This window comes from Biomphalaria glabrata, chromosome 8 (assembly GCF_947242115.1).
Source record: "Biomphalaria glabrata chromosome 8, xgBioGlab47.1, whole genome shotgun sequence".
Taxonomy (NCBI): Eukaryota; Metazoa; Mollusca; class Gastropoda; family Planorbidae; genus Biomphalaria; species Biomphalaria glabrata.
In genome coordinates this window covers 43,396,420-43,415,191 of record NC_074718.1, presented here as the reverse complement: position 1 = coordinate 43,415,191, position 18,772 = coordinate 43,396,420, and the positions used below count along the sequence as shown (strand labels likewise).

Here is an 18,772-nt window from a genome sequence, read left to right as displayed (position 1 = left end):
TTTGATATTGGGTAGAAAATCACCACCTTTGATAGTGGGTAGAAAATCACCACCTTTGATAGTGGGTAGAAAATCACCACCTTTGATAGTGGGTAGAAAATCACCACCTTTGATATTGGGTAGAAAATCACCACCTTTGATAGTGGGGGGAAAATCACCACCTTTGATAGTGGGTAGAAAATCACCACCTTGGATACTGGGTAGAAAATCACCACCTTTGATAGTGGGTAGAAAATCACCACCTTTGATAGTGGGGGGAAAATCACCACCTTTGATAGTGGGGGGAAAATCACCACCTTGGATAGTGGGGGGGGGGGGGGGGAAATCACCACCTTGGATAGTGGGTAGAAAATCACCACCTTTGATAGTGGGGGGGGGGGGAAATCACCACCTTGGATAGTGGGTAGAAAATCATCTTTGATATTGGGTAGAAAATCACCACCTTGGATAGTAAGACAATTTTGTTGTACATTATTCAAATCATTTGATATAAACAATAAGTAAATCCATCATCCATGTTCAGTATTTTCATACCAAATTGCATTTGAACTCATCCCCCCCTTTTTTTTTCCCAAAGAAGTTAAAAATATTTCAGCTGATCATGTGTTTTGTATATTTATATTTAGCCTTTTTTTTAAACTAGATTTTTGATTGACATTTTTAAAAAAATAAAACTTTGTTGATTGACCAATTACAAGACTTTATTTGTTATCTACAAAGGTATTGAAACTTGACAATGGATTATAGAAGAGACCGAGAGACTGGATCCAGCTGATAGTTTGTCAAGATAAGAGAGAAATCACGGATGACATCTACTTTATATATCTGCATGTAGAAATGTAGAGCAGCAGTGACTGATAAGAAACTCATTCACACAAAACAAACTCCAATCACAAATGATTTCTTAGGCATTGCAGGTTTATTATTATAGCTTTTTTTATATAGCGCTACTTTCATGCTTATAGCATGCTCAGAGCACTTTTGGTCCAATCTCATTTGTGGACCAATGGGTAGGAAGGGGGAGGGGGTATTGAGGAGTTGGTTTTCCGTGCTGCCTTTAGGCGCTCAGTAAACACAACTCTGCCCGAGTCGGGTGTCGAACCTCGAGCCCCCTTCTAGGTAGCCAAGCGGAGCCAAGTTCAAGCGCACTTGGCCTCTCGACCACGCTTCCCACCAATTTTCAGTTTATTTCCTCATTCACTTGTGACAGAACCTCATCATATACACCTTCTCTTGTTCTATTCATTCATTGCTTGTTTCATTCACATCATCTTCTTATATTGAATCACATACAAGACAATGATTTCATGTTTTATTGACATCATCTTATTATATGGAACAGAATTCAACCAAGGACAGAGATTCATTGTATAATGTCATAGGCACTAAAAGAATGGTCTTTAAAAACAACACACCAACAATTGTGTGTTAGCACTTATATATATAATATATAGAACTAGCAGACAAGTACAAGTTAGATAAAAACCAATAACATAATAAGATTATTTCTCAACAACAAATACTTTTTGCAGTAACAAAATATTTTTATAAACAAACAAAAAACAAACTTAGTGAACCTAATGCTGATTTGCATTTTGGCTTTGTACAATAAAGGACAGTAACTTTACAGAAAGAATGTCATTTAGTGATTTGAGAGAGGGCTCATTAGTCCAGCAGAGATTTAAACAACTCACAAAGGCTTATTTTTTTTATGGTAGACTGCTTGTATGATACACACTTGGGAGAGTTATCACAATGGTCCTGAGTTCAAACTCTGCCTATGTCTATCACCTGCCATCTTGCAGGAGGTTTAAACTAAGACGTAAAAATCTTTACTTCAGAAAAAATATATTACACTTATAAAAGAAAACTAAAGTTCTACAAAAGTAAAAAAAAGTCTGTGCCAATTCTTCATGGCCTTTTTCCTACATGAACATGTGCCTTGATGTTTTTAAACTTCATACATTGAAGAGAGAAGAATAAGGTACATTGTTCTATCAATATTTCATATTATTATGTATATTGACCAAAATATCTAATATATGGGGTAAAAGAAAATGGGAACCCCCATTTGTAACAAAGCATCTTTATTATTACAACAATATCTCTTTCAACAACAGGTGATGGACCTCTTGCAATTACAGTTTAGAGATAAATATGAAGTTTTAAAATATTTTAATAGTCATTTGTAGGTTCTCAAATATCTTTATTATCTGATGCCTACATTTGCAAGAATGAGGATAGAATGTTTAATGACAAGTAATTCATAATATTAATAATAATCCCTGTTAATATGCTGATTATAGGTTCACACTTTACAAAATTGGTTTTATTGGAGAAATCCCATCAATTTTTTCTTTTGTTTTTTAAAATTAAGGGAGATAAACATTAAAAAGTGATAATGTATAATATTGATTCTTATTAGTTAAAAATAAATTGAAAATTTCTATGGTAAAATTAATTGTTGCATTACAGAACATTGTCCTGATATTTACTTTATTACTTGGCAAATGTGGAAAAATCAAAGTTCTCTAAAATACAAACATCTGGAAAAATGTCTACATAAATTATAAGCATCCTTAGCAATCTTTGGTCACATGATCATACATGATAAATCATACATTATTGAACTATGAATGGATTTTAAAAAGATGATGACATCACATAAGATGCTAATCCATCAGAGTTCTATTAATATTACAACCATCCATCCATCACTGACATCCAATCCAACAAAAACATTCAGTTGAATTCATAAACTTCTTTCCATTGGACATTATAGCAGACGTCAGTGAATATAGCAGACGTCAGTGAATCATCAAGACATGGTTAAAATCCTTTGCAGTTTTTTTAAATTCAGTTGTCTGGTGGAACAAATGTATTGCATAGGCATTAGTTATAATATAGAAACATTATATATTGATTAAAGCTTTTCATGTGGAAATTAAAATATTAAACCGTAATTAAAAAAAACCTATAGGTGAAATAGAAGACAAAACTAATATTTGATTATCAAAAATTTCAAAGATTTTTCCAACTACATCCTAATATAACATAAAAGATACCAACAACAGAGCTAGACAGGCCTTAGAGTGGAACCCCCAGGGAACAAGACATAGATGAAGACCAAAACGAATGTGGCGACGCAGTGCACTAGATGAAGCCGAGACAACAGGAAAGAGCTGGGAAGCCATTAAAAACTAGTGAGAGACTGTGGAAAGTGGCTTGTTTTTACTGAGTCCCTATGTTCCACGAGGAACTCAAAGGAGAGATGATGATGATGATCCTAATATATCAGATTTGAGTATATCACAAAAGATTGTACTCTATTACTCTATGAAGTGACTTTCACCAACACATTATACTTACTTTGCTACAGCCAGCCCGTTGTACTGGAGGATCAATGAACGCAAAGGTGCACAACTTTCTGCAGCTGCTTCTATCAGAGATATCATAAACTCAACAAGTTTACTGACTTCTGATGGAAACTCTTTCAAATCGTCAACTAGAAAACAGGAAAAGGAAGTAATCTTTTAAACAAAAGTTAATAACATTCAATTTTTTTTTTATCACATAAAAAGCAATTATTCACAACAAAAAAAAAAAAAACTTACAACAAGACTCGAAATTAAATTGACTAAAATTAATGCTCTTCAGTTCAACACAAGTAATTATCATGTTTTCAAACTTCAACGTGGAGAAGAATTTTGCTTTTCTTGATTTTGACATTGGAGAGTGAATTGAAAATGTTGAGGTAAATATAAGTTATTTCAAATGACCAAACTTAGAGACTATATCAGGTGTATCATTAGCAAAATTATCTGCCAGTAAATAGCTACAGTAAAAAAAAAATTACAAAATAATACCTTCAAAGTCTTTAAGAAAGTCCAAGAAGTCTGGTAAAACAATTGATTTCAGTAAAACTTCTTGCAGCTCCTCCACTGATCTTAACAGTACACTGAGACCTGTTTCAAGGAGAAATGTAGAGACTCACTCACAACAAGTGTTAAGATATAGTTAGTTTCAGCAATTATAACATCAAAGAGATTACCTCATAAAGGTGATCAACAAGTTTTAGAAAGATTGAGATTTTCACTCTGCATTAAGCAACAGACATAATTCAGAAGTAAGAATCACCAAAAAGATAACTTGGAGATGATCAATCAGATAAGAATATAATAAAGATTACGCAGAATATAATAAGATTATGGATTTAACATCTCAAGCAATAGAGAAGATGTTTTAGCAATTATGCCATGAGAAGTGTTAATAGAAACATTTTTTTTTTACCTTTTTAAATGCCACACAATGTATCTCTGATTTTAATGTATTAAACTAACACTAAACTAACTAAATCAACCAGTGACAGCAAAATATTAAACTACAGCTGACATCAATAAATTACCTGCGATACAACCGCACCAGACCTCCTCTCCTAGTATCCAAATATCTCTGAACTCTCCTGTGATAAAAATCATCAAAGGTCTTCTTCTGCTGGGACGGAAAGTGTAGAACGTACTGAGATAATCAACTACTGCTTTAAACAAACGAGTCTTTGAGTGTTTCAATCTCTGGAGTGAAGGATTTCCTAGTGATAAAATATTACAAGTAAACTATTAATGGAACAACTTTGAAATTCTTGAGGTGCTAAAGCTCAGAGAAAATGTTTTCCTGTAACCATGGTGACAATGCTGGGAGAGAGGAAGGAGACATAAACTGTTTCCTTAATGGTACTAAGAGGCAAGGTGGCTGAATGGAAAATCACTTGGCTTTCAAACCAAGGCATCCCAGGTTTGAATCCTGGTGAAGACTGGGATTTTTATTTTTGGGATCTTTAGGGCGCCTCTGAGTCCACACAGCTCTAATGGGTACCAAAAATTAGTTGGGGAAATGTAAAGTTGGTTGGTTGTTATGCTGGCCACATGACACCCTTGTTCACTATGCACAGAAACAGATGACCTCAACATCATCTGCCCTATAGTTCGTAAGGTCTCAAAGGGCGAACTTTTTTTTTTCTTAAACTTGCTATAGCTCAGCAGTGTTATGAATGTCATCTTTGTCAACCGATCAATTTTTTAATAAATAAATTAGAGCTTACAAAAGTATAGCCATATATCCAAGTTAAATCCTTACGCTGTGCCCATAGCCGAATTAACAGTGCTGATTTAATAATCATCATAAATGGTGTACTTTCAGGCAAGTAATTAGCTCTACAGAAATCAGAAGTGGATACTTATTGTTTTGAATTTGTTAGTTATTTACAAACTGCACATTGCTAATATGATTCCAACATAATTGTAAAAAAGACAATGTTTTTTTCTGTAGTATTATGTTAAAAAATTAATTAGGAAGATATTAACGTCAACTTAAATGTCCATAATGTCATCTTCAATGTCCCTAACATAAACTCATGCCTCATGTAATGTCAACTTAATAAATGTCCCAATGACAACTCAAATGCCTGTAATTTCAACTTAAATGTCCATATGTCAACTGAAATGTCCCTAATGTCAACTGAAAAGTTCCTAATGTCAACTGAAATGTCCCTAATGTCAACTGAAAAGTCCCTAATGTCAATTGAAATGTCCCTAATGTCCACTGAAATGTCCCTAATGTCAACTGAAATATTCCTAATGTCAACTGAAATGTCCCTAATGTCAACTGAAATGTTCCTAATGTCAATTATTTCATCAACTTACTTTTACTTCCTCTCATTTGTATTCTGTATGATGTCAAGCTGACCTCAATCAGCTTCAGGCTGACAAGAGGGGGAGGGTGGGGCAAAGACACTGGTCAAAATTAGACATACATTGTTAAGTGTACAGCAGAATGAAAAAAAGAATTCTATATGTATTTATAGCTTATGATGAAGGAATATAAATAGGTGAAGGGATGTTTGCATGAATGACAGTTAATATGGTTAATGAGTAAGAGAAAGCTTCACTTTTAAGGCAAAAGTTAAAAACAATGTAATTATTTATCTAAAAGGCATAAGCATCCTCACTTTTAAGTACCTTAACTTTATAAATACTAAAGAAACATTTGTGCATCAAATGGTTAATTAATACTAGAACCAGTAAAATGTTTGTGAAAATCTGAAAGTCCATGTTTAGTTATGTGTTGCTTAAGTTAAATTTTAAGATAAACATAAAAATTTCAAATATAACAGAAGGAAAAAAATGTATTTATTTATAACAGAATCCATATCAATACATCAACCATCACTCACTGTTCACATTTCACAAAAAAAATTAATTAACATAGGTAAATGAAAAAAAAAAGGCTAGAAATTCAATTTCAACTTTAGTTTTTAAACGAATAGGCCCTCATCTACTGATCAGTTAACTTAATTCAGGTCATTGTGGAGGCTTTAGGATTTTACTCTCTACTAAAGAAACTTAAGTCCACAGCTTAGCAAGCTCCAAAATAGATACTGTCCTTGGCTAGGAAAGAAATGACTTCAAGCTGATCATGTTGTACACTAATTGAGAAAAGGTTCTAAAGTCACAAAAGAAATGCCCCAAGATGAGTCATATTATAGTACACCTCTTGAGAAAAGGTTCTAAAGCCACAAAAGAAATGCCCCGAGATGAGTCATATTATAGTACACCTCTTGAGAAAAAGTTCTAAAGCCACAAAAGGAATGCCCCGAGATGAGTCATATTATAGTACACCTCTTGAGAAAAGGTTCTAAAGCCACAAAAGAAATGCCCCGAGATGAGTCATATTATAGTACACCTCTTGAGAAAAAGTTCTAAAGCCACAAAAGGAATGCCCAGAGATGAGTCATATTATAGTACACCTCTTGAGAAAAGGTTCTAAAGCCACAAAAGGAATGCCCCGGAATGAGTCGGAATGAGTCATGTTATAGTCATTTTAACACTGAAGAGGTGCTAACAACCACACACTTTTTCCTGTTGGCTAAAGGGCATCATCTGTAACAATAGTTTGTTGGTCTATAACAGTTAATGTAGCTACCTATTTCACACTGATTGAAAAGTTCAATTTCATTACATTTTTTATTCCACGTCTTTAAATGATTGAACAAGGATGCTGTCTACGACAAACATGTTACTTGATATTTTAAAACAAACAAAAAGCAAATACTTACATAAGTTAGGAAGAGACAAAACGGAGAGTTCAAAAAGACTTTGGAAACACTTCAGATCTGCTGCTGTGACAGGGGCATAGGTATAAACTTGTTCTACCAATGACAATGCATTGACTGTGATATTCTGGTTTACATGAGATTGTATAGAATTAAAACATGGATTAGAATAGTTAAAACATGATATTGTGTTAAAACATGGATTCTAAGGATAACCATTTTAATAAATATCAAATACAGAAGATATCCCTAAAATACAAACATGAAAACAAAGAAAAAAAAAAAAAAACTTTTTGTGTTAATAACAGAAATATGTTACAAAATCTAACTATCTAGCTAACTATTGTTGTTTGAAAGAAAAACTTGTTCTCACAAAATTTCATTTCTGCAACAACTAATTTTTTAAATAGCTTGCAATAATTTTGGTTTTCATTTTTATTTCATTTTGTAAAGTGTGTCTCTATGCAAGATGAAATTAGGTCTAACTCTTTAAGCGGATGTGTGACTAGAAATCTCTGTAAGTGATTTTAATGTTTTTACAAACTGAAAAATTCCTAGCCCCGATAAGGAGTGATAATAAATGAGACTGTCTCTTTAAACGAATCACCAAAGTCACCTAAGTTTGTGTACATACCTCTGGTTGTGAGGAGCTTTTATTTTCTAGGAGACTTGACAAAGACTTCTCTATATAACTGACAAGTGTAGAGAAGCAATTATTTCTCACCATGATCTCCAGGGCTGCTTGACTATCCATGAGAAAGCCATAGAACGGAATCAAATAGCCCAGCACATCATCAGGCATGGGCTGCCAGAATGGAATCTGAGTCACTGAATCACTCTCTCCAGCACTTTTGAAGGAGCTCTTCTTGATGAAAGTCACTTTTCTAGAAATAGAGGGTGAAGGCTGTGACCTTAACTGGCCCACAGCCTCTCTGTAGTCCTCAAACTTGTGAAAGTCTACAGATGTAAGATGAATGTTATATGTCTGTGATTGAGAAGATATGTCAGGATGTGGTAACTGATGACAACTTGATGACTCTGTGTTCTGGATGGTGTCAGTTCTTTCAGGAGTTTCATTGCCCATCACATGTGAGCTACTCTGCAGAGTTTCTTGTTTATATATGTCAGTAGGATTGTTTGAGCAATATGAATGTGAATTGTCAGCAAGTTGTTTATTTTTCTGTTGGATGTTCCCTTCAGGACTAGTTGAATCTTTAATAAAGTTTGGTGGAAGTGAAGGGTAACCCCCTGGATCCAGATCATGAGAACCTTGTATTTCTATATCCTCATCTTGAGAATCTTGTATTTCTATATCCCCATCTTGAGAATCTTGTATTTCTATATCCCCATCTTGAGAATCTTGTATCCCTAGTAACCGAATGTTTTCTAAAGCTGCTTGAGCTGCACTTTTTACTTCCATAACGACATCTTCAGAATATTCCACATTTTGACTGCAAGTAGAAATGAAATTAATGTTACAATCAACAATCAAAGAAAATACTAAAGGAAAGGCATTTCTTTTTTTTTCTGATTTACTACAAAAAAATGGACACATTGAAGAAAATAAAATAGCCAAAAAAAAATATAAATAAATAAAAAAGCCAAAAATATGTGGAAGCATAACACATGTACCGGAAGCTCAAAATTGGAACCAGTGAAATCTGCCCATGTGGAGTATCACCAGAAAATGCCGACCATGTCCTCCAAAACTGCTCTCTTTACCAAGAGGCCTGTATAAGACAATGGCCCCAAATCACCCCAATAGAAAGAAAACTATATGGAGAGCTCCCTGATTTGGAAACCACTGTCATATGAACACTCCAACATAACAATGAGAACGATGAACAAGAAGGATCACTAGCTGTGTTTATTTGCTTCATCAAGTACATGTTGGACAGAAAAACCCAGACACACAGTATCAGAGTTCTCCTTTCATTCATAATGCTATATCAAATATTAATAAAATACTTTGTGAAATAGATTTACGTAGATAAAAAAAATTGTATAACTTATACAACTAAAAAAGAATAAAAATTTTTATTTGTTTACTCTCAATTGCTAAACAATCTTATGTCCCAAAAAAATATTGCATACTATAAATCTGACTTACCATAAAAAATCAAAAAAAGGAATCAAATCTAGCAGTTGTTCGGTTGGGTCTTCAGTTATCTCTGACAACATGGCTGCCAGAGTTCTCACCGAGATCAAAACAACTACATGATTCTTAGGCTGAAACAATCCAAGGAAATTAGATCAAATTTCTACATTCCATTCCTTGCAATGGATACATTCTTCTATGTTAATCTCACATGCCAACAGTCAAAATAACAGCGGAAGTTGTTTTGTAACTATTTGAGAACCAACTAAAAAAATTGTTCTGGAGTAAAAAGAAACTCAAGCCCAAGAGTTATAAAAATAAAAGTTTTCCTACTAGAGGATAGTCAGTCAAATGTATTGTGTGCTTTATTTCAATACTATCAGTGTGAAGCTAGTCAGTCAACTGTATTGTGTGCTTTAGTTCAATACTATCAGTGTGAAGCTAGTCGGTCAACTGTATTGTGTGCTTTAGTTCAATACTATCAGTGTGAAGCTAGTCAGTCAACTGTATTGTGTGCTTTAGTTCAATACTATCAGTGTGAAGCTAGTCACTCAACTGTATTGTGTGCTTTAGTTCAATACTATCAGTGTGAAGCTAGTCAGTCAACTGTATTGTGTGCTTTAGTTCAATACTATCAGTGTGAAGCTAGTCACTCAACTGTATTGTGTGCTTTAGTTCAATACTATCAGTGTGAAGCTAGTCACTCAACTGTATTGTGTGCTTTAGTTCAATACTATCAGTGTGAAGCTAGTCACTCAACTGTATTGTGTGCTTTAGTTCAATACTATCAGTGTGAAACTAGTCACTCAACTGTATTGTGTGCTTTAGTTCAATACTATCAGTGTGAAGCTAGTCACTCAACTGTATTGTGTGCTTTAGTTCAATACTATCAGTGTGAAGCTAGTCACTCAACTGTATTGTGTGCTTTAGTTCAATACTATCAGTGTGAAGCTAGTCAGTCAACTGTATTGTGTGCTTTAGTTCAATACTATCAGTGTGAAGCTAGTCACTCAACTGTATTGTGTGCTTTAGTTCAATACTATCAGTGTGAAGCTAGTCAGTCAACTGTATTGTGTGCTTTAGTTCAATACTATTAGTGTGAAGCTAGTCAGTCAACTGTATTGTGTGCTTTAGTTCAATACTATCAGTGTGAAGCTAGTCACTCAACTGTATTGTGTGCTTTAGTTCAATACTATCAGTGTGAAGCTAGTCACTCAACTGTATTGTGTGCTTTAGTTCAATACTATCAGTGTGAAGCTAGTCGGTCAACTGTATTGTGTGCTTTAGTTCAATACTATCAGTGTGAAGCTAGTCAGTCAACTGTATTGTGTGCTTTATTTCAATACTATCAGTGTGAAGCTAGTCAGTCAACTGTATTGTGTGCTTTAGTTCAATACTATCAGTGTGAAGCTAGTCGGTCAACTGTATTGTGTGCTTTAGTTCAATACTATCAGTGTGAAGCTAGTCAGTCAACTGTATTGTGTGCTTTAGTTCAATACTATCAGTGTGAAGCTAGTCACTCAACTGTATTGTGTGCTTTAGTTCAATACTATCAGTGTGAAGCTAGTCACTCAACTGTATTGTGTGCTTTAGTTCAATACTATCAGTGTGAAGCTAGTCACTCAACTGTATTGTGTGCTTTAGTTCAATACTATCCGTGTGAAGCTAGTCACTCAACTGTATTGTGTGCTTTAGTTCAATACTATCAGTGTGAAGCTATTATTTAGCTACTTTACATTGTGTCAATATATCTTAAGTATTCTGTGTGCATATTATTTCAACAATTCAAGTTTGTAATTTTAAATTATTCAATATTCCAAACTGGGAAAGAACTGAAGAGAACAGCACTACTTTTTTTTGTTTCCCTGGCACAGTCTGCAAAAGAGCTCACAGCTCAGCAGCAAAAATCTGGCTAGAAGAAGAAGAAATTGGATTTGTGTTTCGTCAATACTAGTCAACAGATTTACTGATACAGAACAGAATTGCTATAGTTACTTTTAGTACACAACACCTTAACTTCACAAGCATATTATTCTGATTATTTTCTTTGTTTTCATTTTACTTGTCAGAGGGTTCAGATCAGTAATCCTACATCTAAGATGAACTGTGCAGTGGTTTCCAGATCAGGCAGTTCTCTGAATAGTTTCATTGGTATTTTATAAAATCTTTTATCACACTACTAAAAAGACAAAACATCCTGGAATGAACATTTCCAAATCCAACAGAATTCAGTAATTAAATTTGTGGGTTTTTTTTTCAAACCTGGATAAATCATTTAGATAGATATATATAAGATCTGTGAATTCTACTTTAAAATGAAGCAATATATATATTTTGCAATATAAAATGTTTAACTGTAATGTGTTTTATTATGCATCACATCATAGGAGCAAGAAACCAGAGAGTTAGAAGTGGGTGAAAATAACTACAGAATCTTTTTTTAAACCAAATATGTGTCACTTTACTATCCATTGATTTCTCTACTCACCAAGTCAATAACTTCATTCCAAACTTGACTTAAGAACTCCATAATGGTCTCACTTATTTCCACCAGTTTCTTGTAAATGACTATAATGGAATCTGGGTCAGTGTCCTCTCCAAACTCTGCCAGGTAATGGACCAAGTCAGATAGTAGCTTGTACACTTTGTCCAACTTGTAATATCTCTCTAACACCTAAAGAACCACCAAAAAACTTGATATTTTTAATCCACAGATAAACTTGTTTTTAAATGTAGTACTTATAAGTGGAAAATTGTTAAAACAGAGGGAAAGGAAAATTCTAATACAAAATCTACATACACACAAAAGTTATTTCTTTTATATTGAATCTTCTCATTTATACAATTATGTCACTTTAAAAAAAATATTTGAATAGCATATTATTTTTGAACTCATGGATTTACTCTGATTGTTTCAAAATGTGTCATGGTGCCACTAAATAAGAAAGAAGAAGTGGGCAGCATGTTGTGTTGTAGACATTGCAATGCACTTCATCTTGTCCTAATACTGACTTTGGTCGTTTTATGTTGTCATTAAGCGAACACCAAATGACTAAATTGTCTCTTGTTGTTTATTAAAAGCTCCTACATTTAAGATCTACAATATCATTATTGATACAGCATGCAAGCTTTTGAAGAGACCACCGCCAAACCAGCCTTCCTAATGCTTGATCCACTCACTTAGCAATGGATCCAAAACCAAAGTGCTGGTATTGATACAGTATGTACACCTCAATATGGACCTCCACTACAAAAACTTTCACGAGATTCAGTAACTACGAGCTTGGCTATGAGCTAAAAATTAGCCAAGAACCTACATTGTCACTATTGATACAGTCCAGCAGCATGTAAACCTCCACAGAGACCCTTGCCACGACAGCCTTCACAAGACTTGAACCCCCAACTAGTTGTGGTTTTAGAACTTCAGGCCCGACAGCACTGACCAAGGCACACACGAGAAACAACACAACATCACTGTCATCAGGACCTGAAGCAATGCAATCAATTATTTATATCAGACCTGCCTACCAAAAAAAATCCAAATGCGTAACGCTGATGGTCAAAATGCGTATTTTGGAACCAGAATGCGTAACACTTATGAGATCCACTACTTTGTCATATATATATATATATATACATATATATATATATATATATATATATATATATATATATATATAATATTAGATCTAGATGTCATGTTTAAATCTACAATCTAAATCTAGATCAATACGACAATAGAGATGATATCTAGACTAGATCTATGTCTATATAATGAATATAATCTACTCCAGACCTAGATCTGGGCTCGAGAGTGTTACCGATGCCGTGGATCCGCTACAAACGTAGGTCTACTCCAAACGTTCGTAAGCCTACCTTCATCCTTGATCTATTCTATACTAAGACTAAGAATATAGTCTAGATCTAGACTAGATGGTAGTAGATGTTATCGATCTAGATCTAATCAATCTAAATCATACTACAACTAAATTGGATCTAGATTGTTGAGTAATGTAGAGAATCATGACTAACGTAATGACTAGCTAGATCTATTCCTGTATAACAAGCTTTCTAGATCTAGAATCCAGATCTAGACTAGATATCTACAATGTCACTCAATGTGTTTTGAATCGATAGCACTTCGATATTTTTTTCTATACAAATGAATACGGGAATCAGGGATTCAACATAATTAATTTCTACTAATGAACTTACAAAAAAAAAGTCACGTTGGTGTATCAGCTAACTGACGGTACCAACCAGGTACCAACCCGCCACTCCCTCACTCTCGCGTTCTTCATTTCTAGACTAAATAATCTAATTGCTTTTAAGAACCAATCAACGTATAGATCTGGACACAATGTGTTCCCCCACCTTTTCTGTCCCCCCCCCCCCCCCCCGGCCAACAAAACGGCTTAGCGTGACCTCCGTGACCGCTCGTAAGCTAGTCAAGAGAGGGGGGGGGAAAAGGATACGAAAAGCGTAACGCGACGGGTTCAATGCGTATTTGCGTACTGACGGTCATTTTTGAGAGATTTTGCGTAACGAATACGCATTTTGCGTAACGGTAGGCAGGTCTGTTTATATCCTTGTAAGTTATACATAAACTATTTTGAAATATAGGAATTTCTCCATTAGTCAAATTAAGTTTCAAAACTATAAAAAAAAATATAAGTATAATTAATTGATTCACAAAATGTGTTTTTGGAAAAAAAAAGTTTCACTTACTTGTTTTAATGGAAATGAATTTGTTTAAAATTTTCACTAATTTCAACACCCAGTCATTATCAATGGACAATTCAATCTAAAATCAGAAGGAAAAAAAAATTAACACGTGAACTGTTTCAGTAAAACCATTTTTTAATTGCAGTTTAAGCAAATCAGATCCTTCTGTTCAGAAAGAAAAAGAGATTTATAAAATAAATTGACAGTAAAGATTACATTTACTGACTAGCCTAACTTGAAAAAGAATAAAACACATAAATGTTACAAACACATTTAGAGATAGCCTCACTTAGATCAGATCAGACTGATGTAACACCCTACTTCTCTATTCATAAATAATCTTTAGTCACTAATTTTATATATACTTTTGTAACATTATAACAAAGAATAGGCAATATTTACCGTAGATACCCCATTTAGAAATGCTGTAAGGATAGTGGCGTATTCAACTTTAGATGTCAAGTCCTGTGGATATTGTACATGTTATTCTTAAAGATAAATCACATTCAATTTATTTAATAAGACATTCAATAATATTTATATAAAATAATGAGGTTTTTCTTTTACCGAGCCTTGACCAATTTTGTCAACAACCAAAGACATCATATTATGGAAGTGATCAAGTCTATTGCTAAAGATGCTGTCCCCTTGATTTTTACAGATGAAGCTTAAGCATCGTAATACAGGAACTGGGTCATGACCTGCAAACAAAAAGTTGAGTTCTTACAGAATCACAATTTAAACAAAGTTGTTCTTTAAAAGAAATGGCTATGTAAATTCTGTAAAATTAAAATTTGCCTCTCTCTCTGAGCATTCACAAAAGATCTTGCTGTTTATATGCATTAAATAAAGGACTTAAACTTGGTCAACATTAGCTCTTATGTATTTCTGGCCCTAGTGGCCTTGACATATTGACTGTTTTCCACAAGCATAAATCATAACAATTGCTAACTAAAGTTCCCCTTAGGGCAAATGATGTTAAGGTCATCTGTTTCTATGACCCACACTAACGAGAGAGGTGTCATGTGGCCAGCTATTTGACCAACCGTCTTTATTTTCCCCAACTTAAGTCAGCTCAGGTACCCATTAGAGTTGGGTGGAATCAGGAGCGCCCTAAAAATCTCGAAATTCAAAATTCCATTCTTCACAGAGATTCAAACACAGGACCCTATGTTTGGAAGCCAAGTGCTTAACTCTACCACAGTGCCCCCAATTGCTAACAAAAAGTCACATAAAAAAAAGCTGTATTCAAACTAAAGTTTTATAGATCTGTCAATGTGCACTGCCTATGACATAGACCTTATGTGATGTTGTGACTAAGTAGTATTAGTGATACTCAACCAAAACGTGTTAAAAACTCACACTGTGATGAGGTGACATAATCTATGAGTACCTCGCTGGTTCCGCACTCAATGAGATAACTTATGCCGACTGAATCTTGAGAAAGGTTGGCAACAATTTCCTCACAGTCAGAAAACACATTCTTGGAACCTTCAATCTTCCTGCTCGTCGTTAAATAATAAAAATACTACATGAAACTTGATAGGTGTGGACTTTTTTTTATGGGTAAAAATAGAATTCTAAAGTTGACAGAATAAATATAAAACTTATATTCAACACGGAAAGTTATGTGAATGTTAACAACTCTAAATAATTATGTTTTCTTAAATTTTTTTCTTTCTTTTAATTTTCCCAATTGGCAGAATTTTAATTATACAAAATGTAATTAATTTACTAACATATTTTTCTGCTGAAGTTCAGAGTTCACTGCCTGTAGAAACTGTTTCACTTCAACCTGTCTTGCCTGCAGCATAATATTCAAAAGAATTAAAACTATAATTTATATCTAGTTCGTTTAGTACAATTATAAGTTTGAAACAAACAAGTCAGGTGACACTGACAGGAATTTATAGATCTTGTTACGTTTAAACAAATGAAAAAAAACTCAAAGTGAGTAGAATAAACACAAAAAGAACAAGCTCTCATCCAAATTTAAAAAAAAAAAAAAAAAGATGGCATCTATTATAAGCTGTAATTACTACCCTGGCATGACGAACTAATATTTTTTGCCACAAAACTGAGACATTAGGACCAGTAAAATTTACTCTTCAAAACTGCATTCTCCATCAAGAGGCCCGAACAAGACATTGGCCCCAAGGCACCCCTACAGAAGAAAAACTAAAAAACTAAAACTAGAAGTTGCCTGATCTGGAAAATACTGCACAGTTCATCTCATATATGAACTACTCATCTGAACATTCCGGCATAATAATGAAAACTAGTTGACCGGCGGTGTACCATAGCCGCTATTTTGCTATGCGTCCGCAGTGTACCCCGCACTTTCATAGGACCCCCACTTATTCTAGGTGCATAAATTATTAAATTAAACCATTTTATAACTTAATAACAGAGTTTACGCTGCCTCCTGTCGATTTACCAGGAGCTCCTGGAAATCTCCTGAAATTGAAAAATATACGGAAAAGTCCTTGAAATATCCGGTAATTATTAAAATCTTTAGAAAACTCATATAAATCTCCTGAAATATATAGACAAAAATTGACATTTTTGGGTGTCATTCAATATGGAAAACGCCAATCCTACGCGCGATTAAAAAAAAATGAAATTATGCAATACCCGTAATTGTGGAATCTAGTGAAAGAAGCTTCTCACGTCTCAAACTAATGAGGTCAACAATACTCATAGATAGATTGAAACATTTGGGATATAAAAATAGAAATAAAAAAGAGTGATCTTTCCATGACTTCTTGGTCACAACAGTTAAGTCTGGCCCTGCTATTTTGTGACAGGTGAATACTACTTGTTCCCCCCCCCTTTTTTTGTTTCATAGGGTAACTCTAGTCCGACTTGCAGAAATAAAAGAGTCTTGTCCAAACTCTTGAGCCATGAAGAGAATTATATATATAGATGCACCTAATGAGGTAATGTTTAAAGTTATTTGATAATAAAAAGAGAATCACACACTTTATAATTTCAACATAAAAATTATTTCAAAATAAAAATCAAAGCTCTAGATATTCAAGTCAACACTGTAATTTTCACAATTATTAGGCAAACAAGAACAAAATATTTAGACTCTCCACAAGTCTTACCACAAATGGATCAATAGATAAAGATGAGAATACACTCAAAGCAATCATCTTGTAAAAATTAGGAGGATATGTTTCGGATGCTGAAAAAGAAAGTTTAAAAAAATGAATAAAAAATAAATAAAATAATTTGATTTTGTATTTTTCAATGATGCTGATACAATCTTGGTTGAAATATTAGTAAAATATTTGTTACTTATAATGAGAATATCATTTGCTTTAATGACTTATCAATGAACATTATCCTTTTAAATGAGTTTTCTGTTGACTTTATTTTAATAAATATACAAGTAAATTATTCATCAAACATATCTTACATGTATCATAGTACAAACTTGTGTTTAAAAGTCTGGCAAGAAAAGAGATCCCAACAATCTCAAGGACTTTTCTCTGGTCTTCTTCTGTGAAATGACTATCTCTGACATGGCATGCAATCTGTAAACATTAAACAAGGCAGAATGTTTCTTTTATAATAGATTGTTAATGTGTGTGTTAAAAAGATTTTATGTGAATAAATAAATAGTAGAATACAAATGAGCTAAATAGTCTAGTCTTGTCTTGACTTAAATAAGGAGAAATAAAAATTAACAAATAGTGAAATATTCTGTTTTGTGACTGGGTAAGTTTGATCAGTGCAGATAGATAAAGGCCTGCTTCTTTTCTCAGCTTTTTGTTGGTTTGACGCTCTTTCACGCTAGCCACTCCTCTTGCATCAAATCTTTAGACTCCGAGACTCACAGCTTCACACCATGAGAATCTAGTCAACTATCTAGAATTTAGATTCTTATTTTGTCTTATAAATTACAAGTCTACATTACTTCAAAAAAGAAGAATCACACTGGCACTGCTTTTCTATCCTATATATATTATAATATTATATTGCCTATAATATTAATATATAGATATGACATAATAAATAAAGTAATAAAGTCTAGTCACCTCTAGCTCTAGTGAACTAGTGACACTCTAGTGCATTTATAGATATCACCATGACTATGTGAGTATGTCATATGTCACTATGAATTGAATATATACTAGATTTACTAGAATTAGATTTTAGATCTAGATCTAGATCTATATAGATCTAGATCTACTTACTACTTATCTTTTAGATTCTATACTATAACTTATATAACTATAATAATTAATATAGATAATAAGAAGAGAATCTAGAATAATCTAGATCTACTAAACTAAAAGTTAGAGTAACTTAGAGTTTTGCCTGGTTGGATCATTGAATTCAATAATTCAATGATTGATAATTTGATCAGTTAGTTGAGTTAGAGTTTAGATTTACCTCAAGAATATTAGAAAACCGTTCACTATCAGTTTCAGCACTTCTGAAATCATTCACACATTTTTCTAAAACTGATTTCGATTCTTCTGTTTTGGACTTTTTTACGTGAGCAGCATACATCTTTTCGTAAATCGACTTTGATAGTATATCTCAATTAGACCTAGATCTAAGTAAATGTAACCATCTTCGATATAGATTTAGAATTTAGAAATAACCAGTTTTATAGCAACGTGAGAAGCACAACCAAAACACTGTCGACCCGGAAGTATTTTTTTTTTTTTACACTGACCTAAAAAACAAATATATATAAGGAGATAGAATCTAGTATTCTAGATCTACTAGTTTAGACTAGAAAATGACACTAGTGACTAGTCTAGACTAGTAAATAATATAAATATTATAAATCTATATATTCTAGATTCAGAACTAGATATTAC

At 33.5% G+C, this 18,772-nt stretch overlaps 1 protein-coding gene across 1 annotated transcript; it reads right to left on the bottom strand.

Annotated features, from left to right (window-relative positions):
* Positions 1-1,298: 1,298 nt before the first annotated feature.
* On the bottom strand, positions 1,299-18,593 carry LOC106069218 (uncharacterized). The gene is made up of 18 exons (XM_056039225.1): positions 18,336-18,593; positions 17,356-17,473; positions 17,042-17,121; positions 15,671-15,735; positions 15,294-15,433; positions 14,499-14,632; positions 14,334-14,396; positions 13,935-14,010; positions 12,524-12,693; positions 11,695-11,880; positions 9,219-9,337; positions 7,743-8,559; positions 7,112-7,235; positions 5,700-5,789; positions 4,406-4,588; positions 3,867-3,965; positions 3,370-3,505; positions 1,299-2,864 (listed from the first exon to the last, which is right to left on the bottom strand). Exons 1-18 carry the CDS (start codon positions 18,453-18,455, stop codon positions 2,819-2,821), a joined length of 2,766 nt encoding a protein of 921 aa, XP_055895200.1. The 5' UTR covers positions 18,456-18,593; the 3' UTR covers positions 1,299-2,818.
* Between the last annotated feature and the right edge of the window lie 179 nt (positions 18,594-18,772).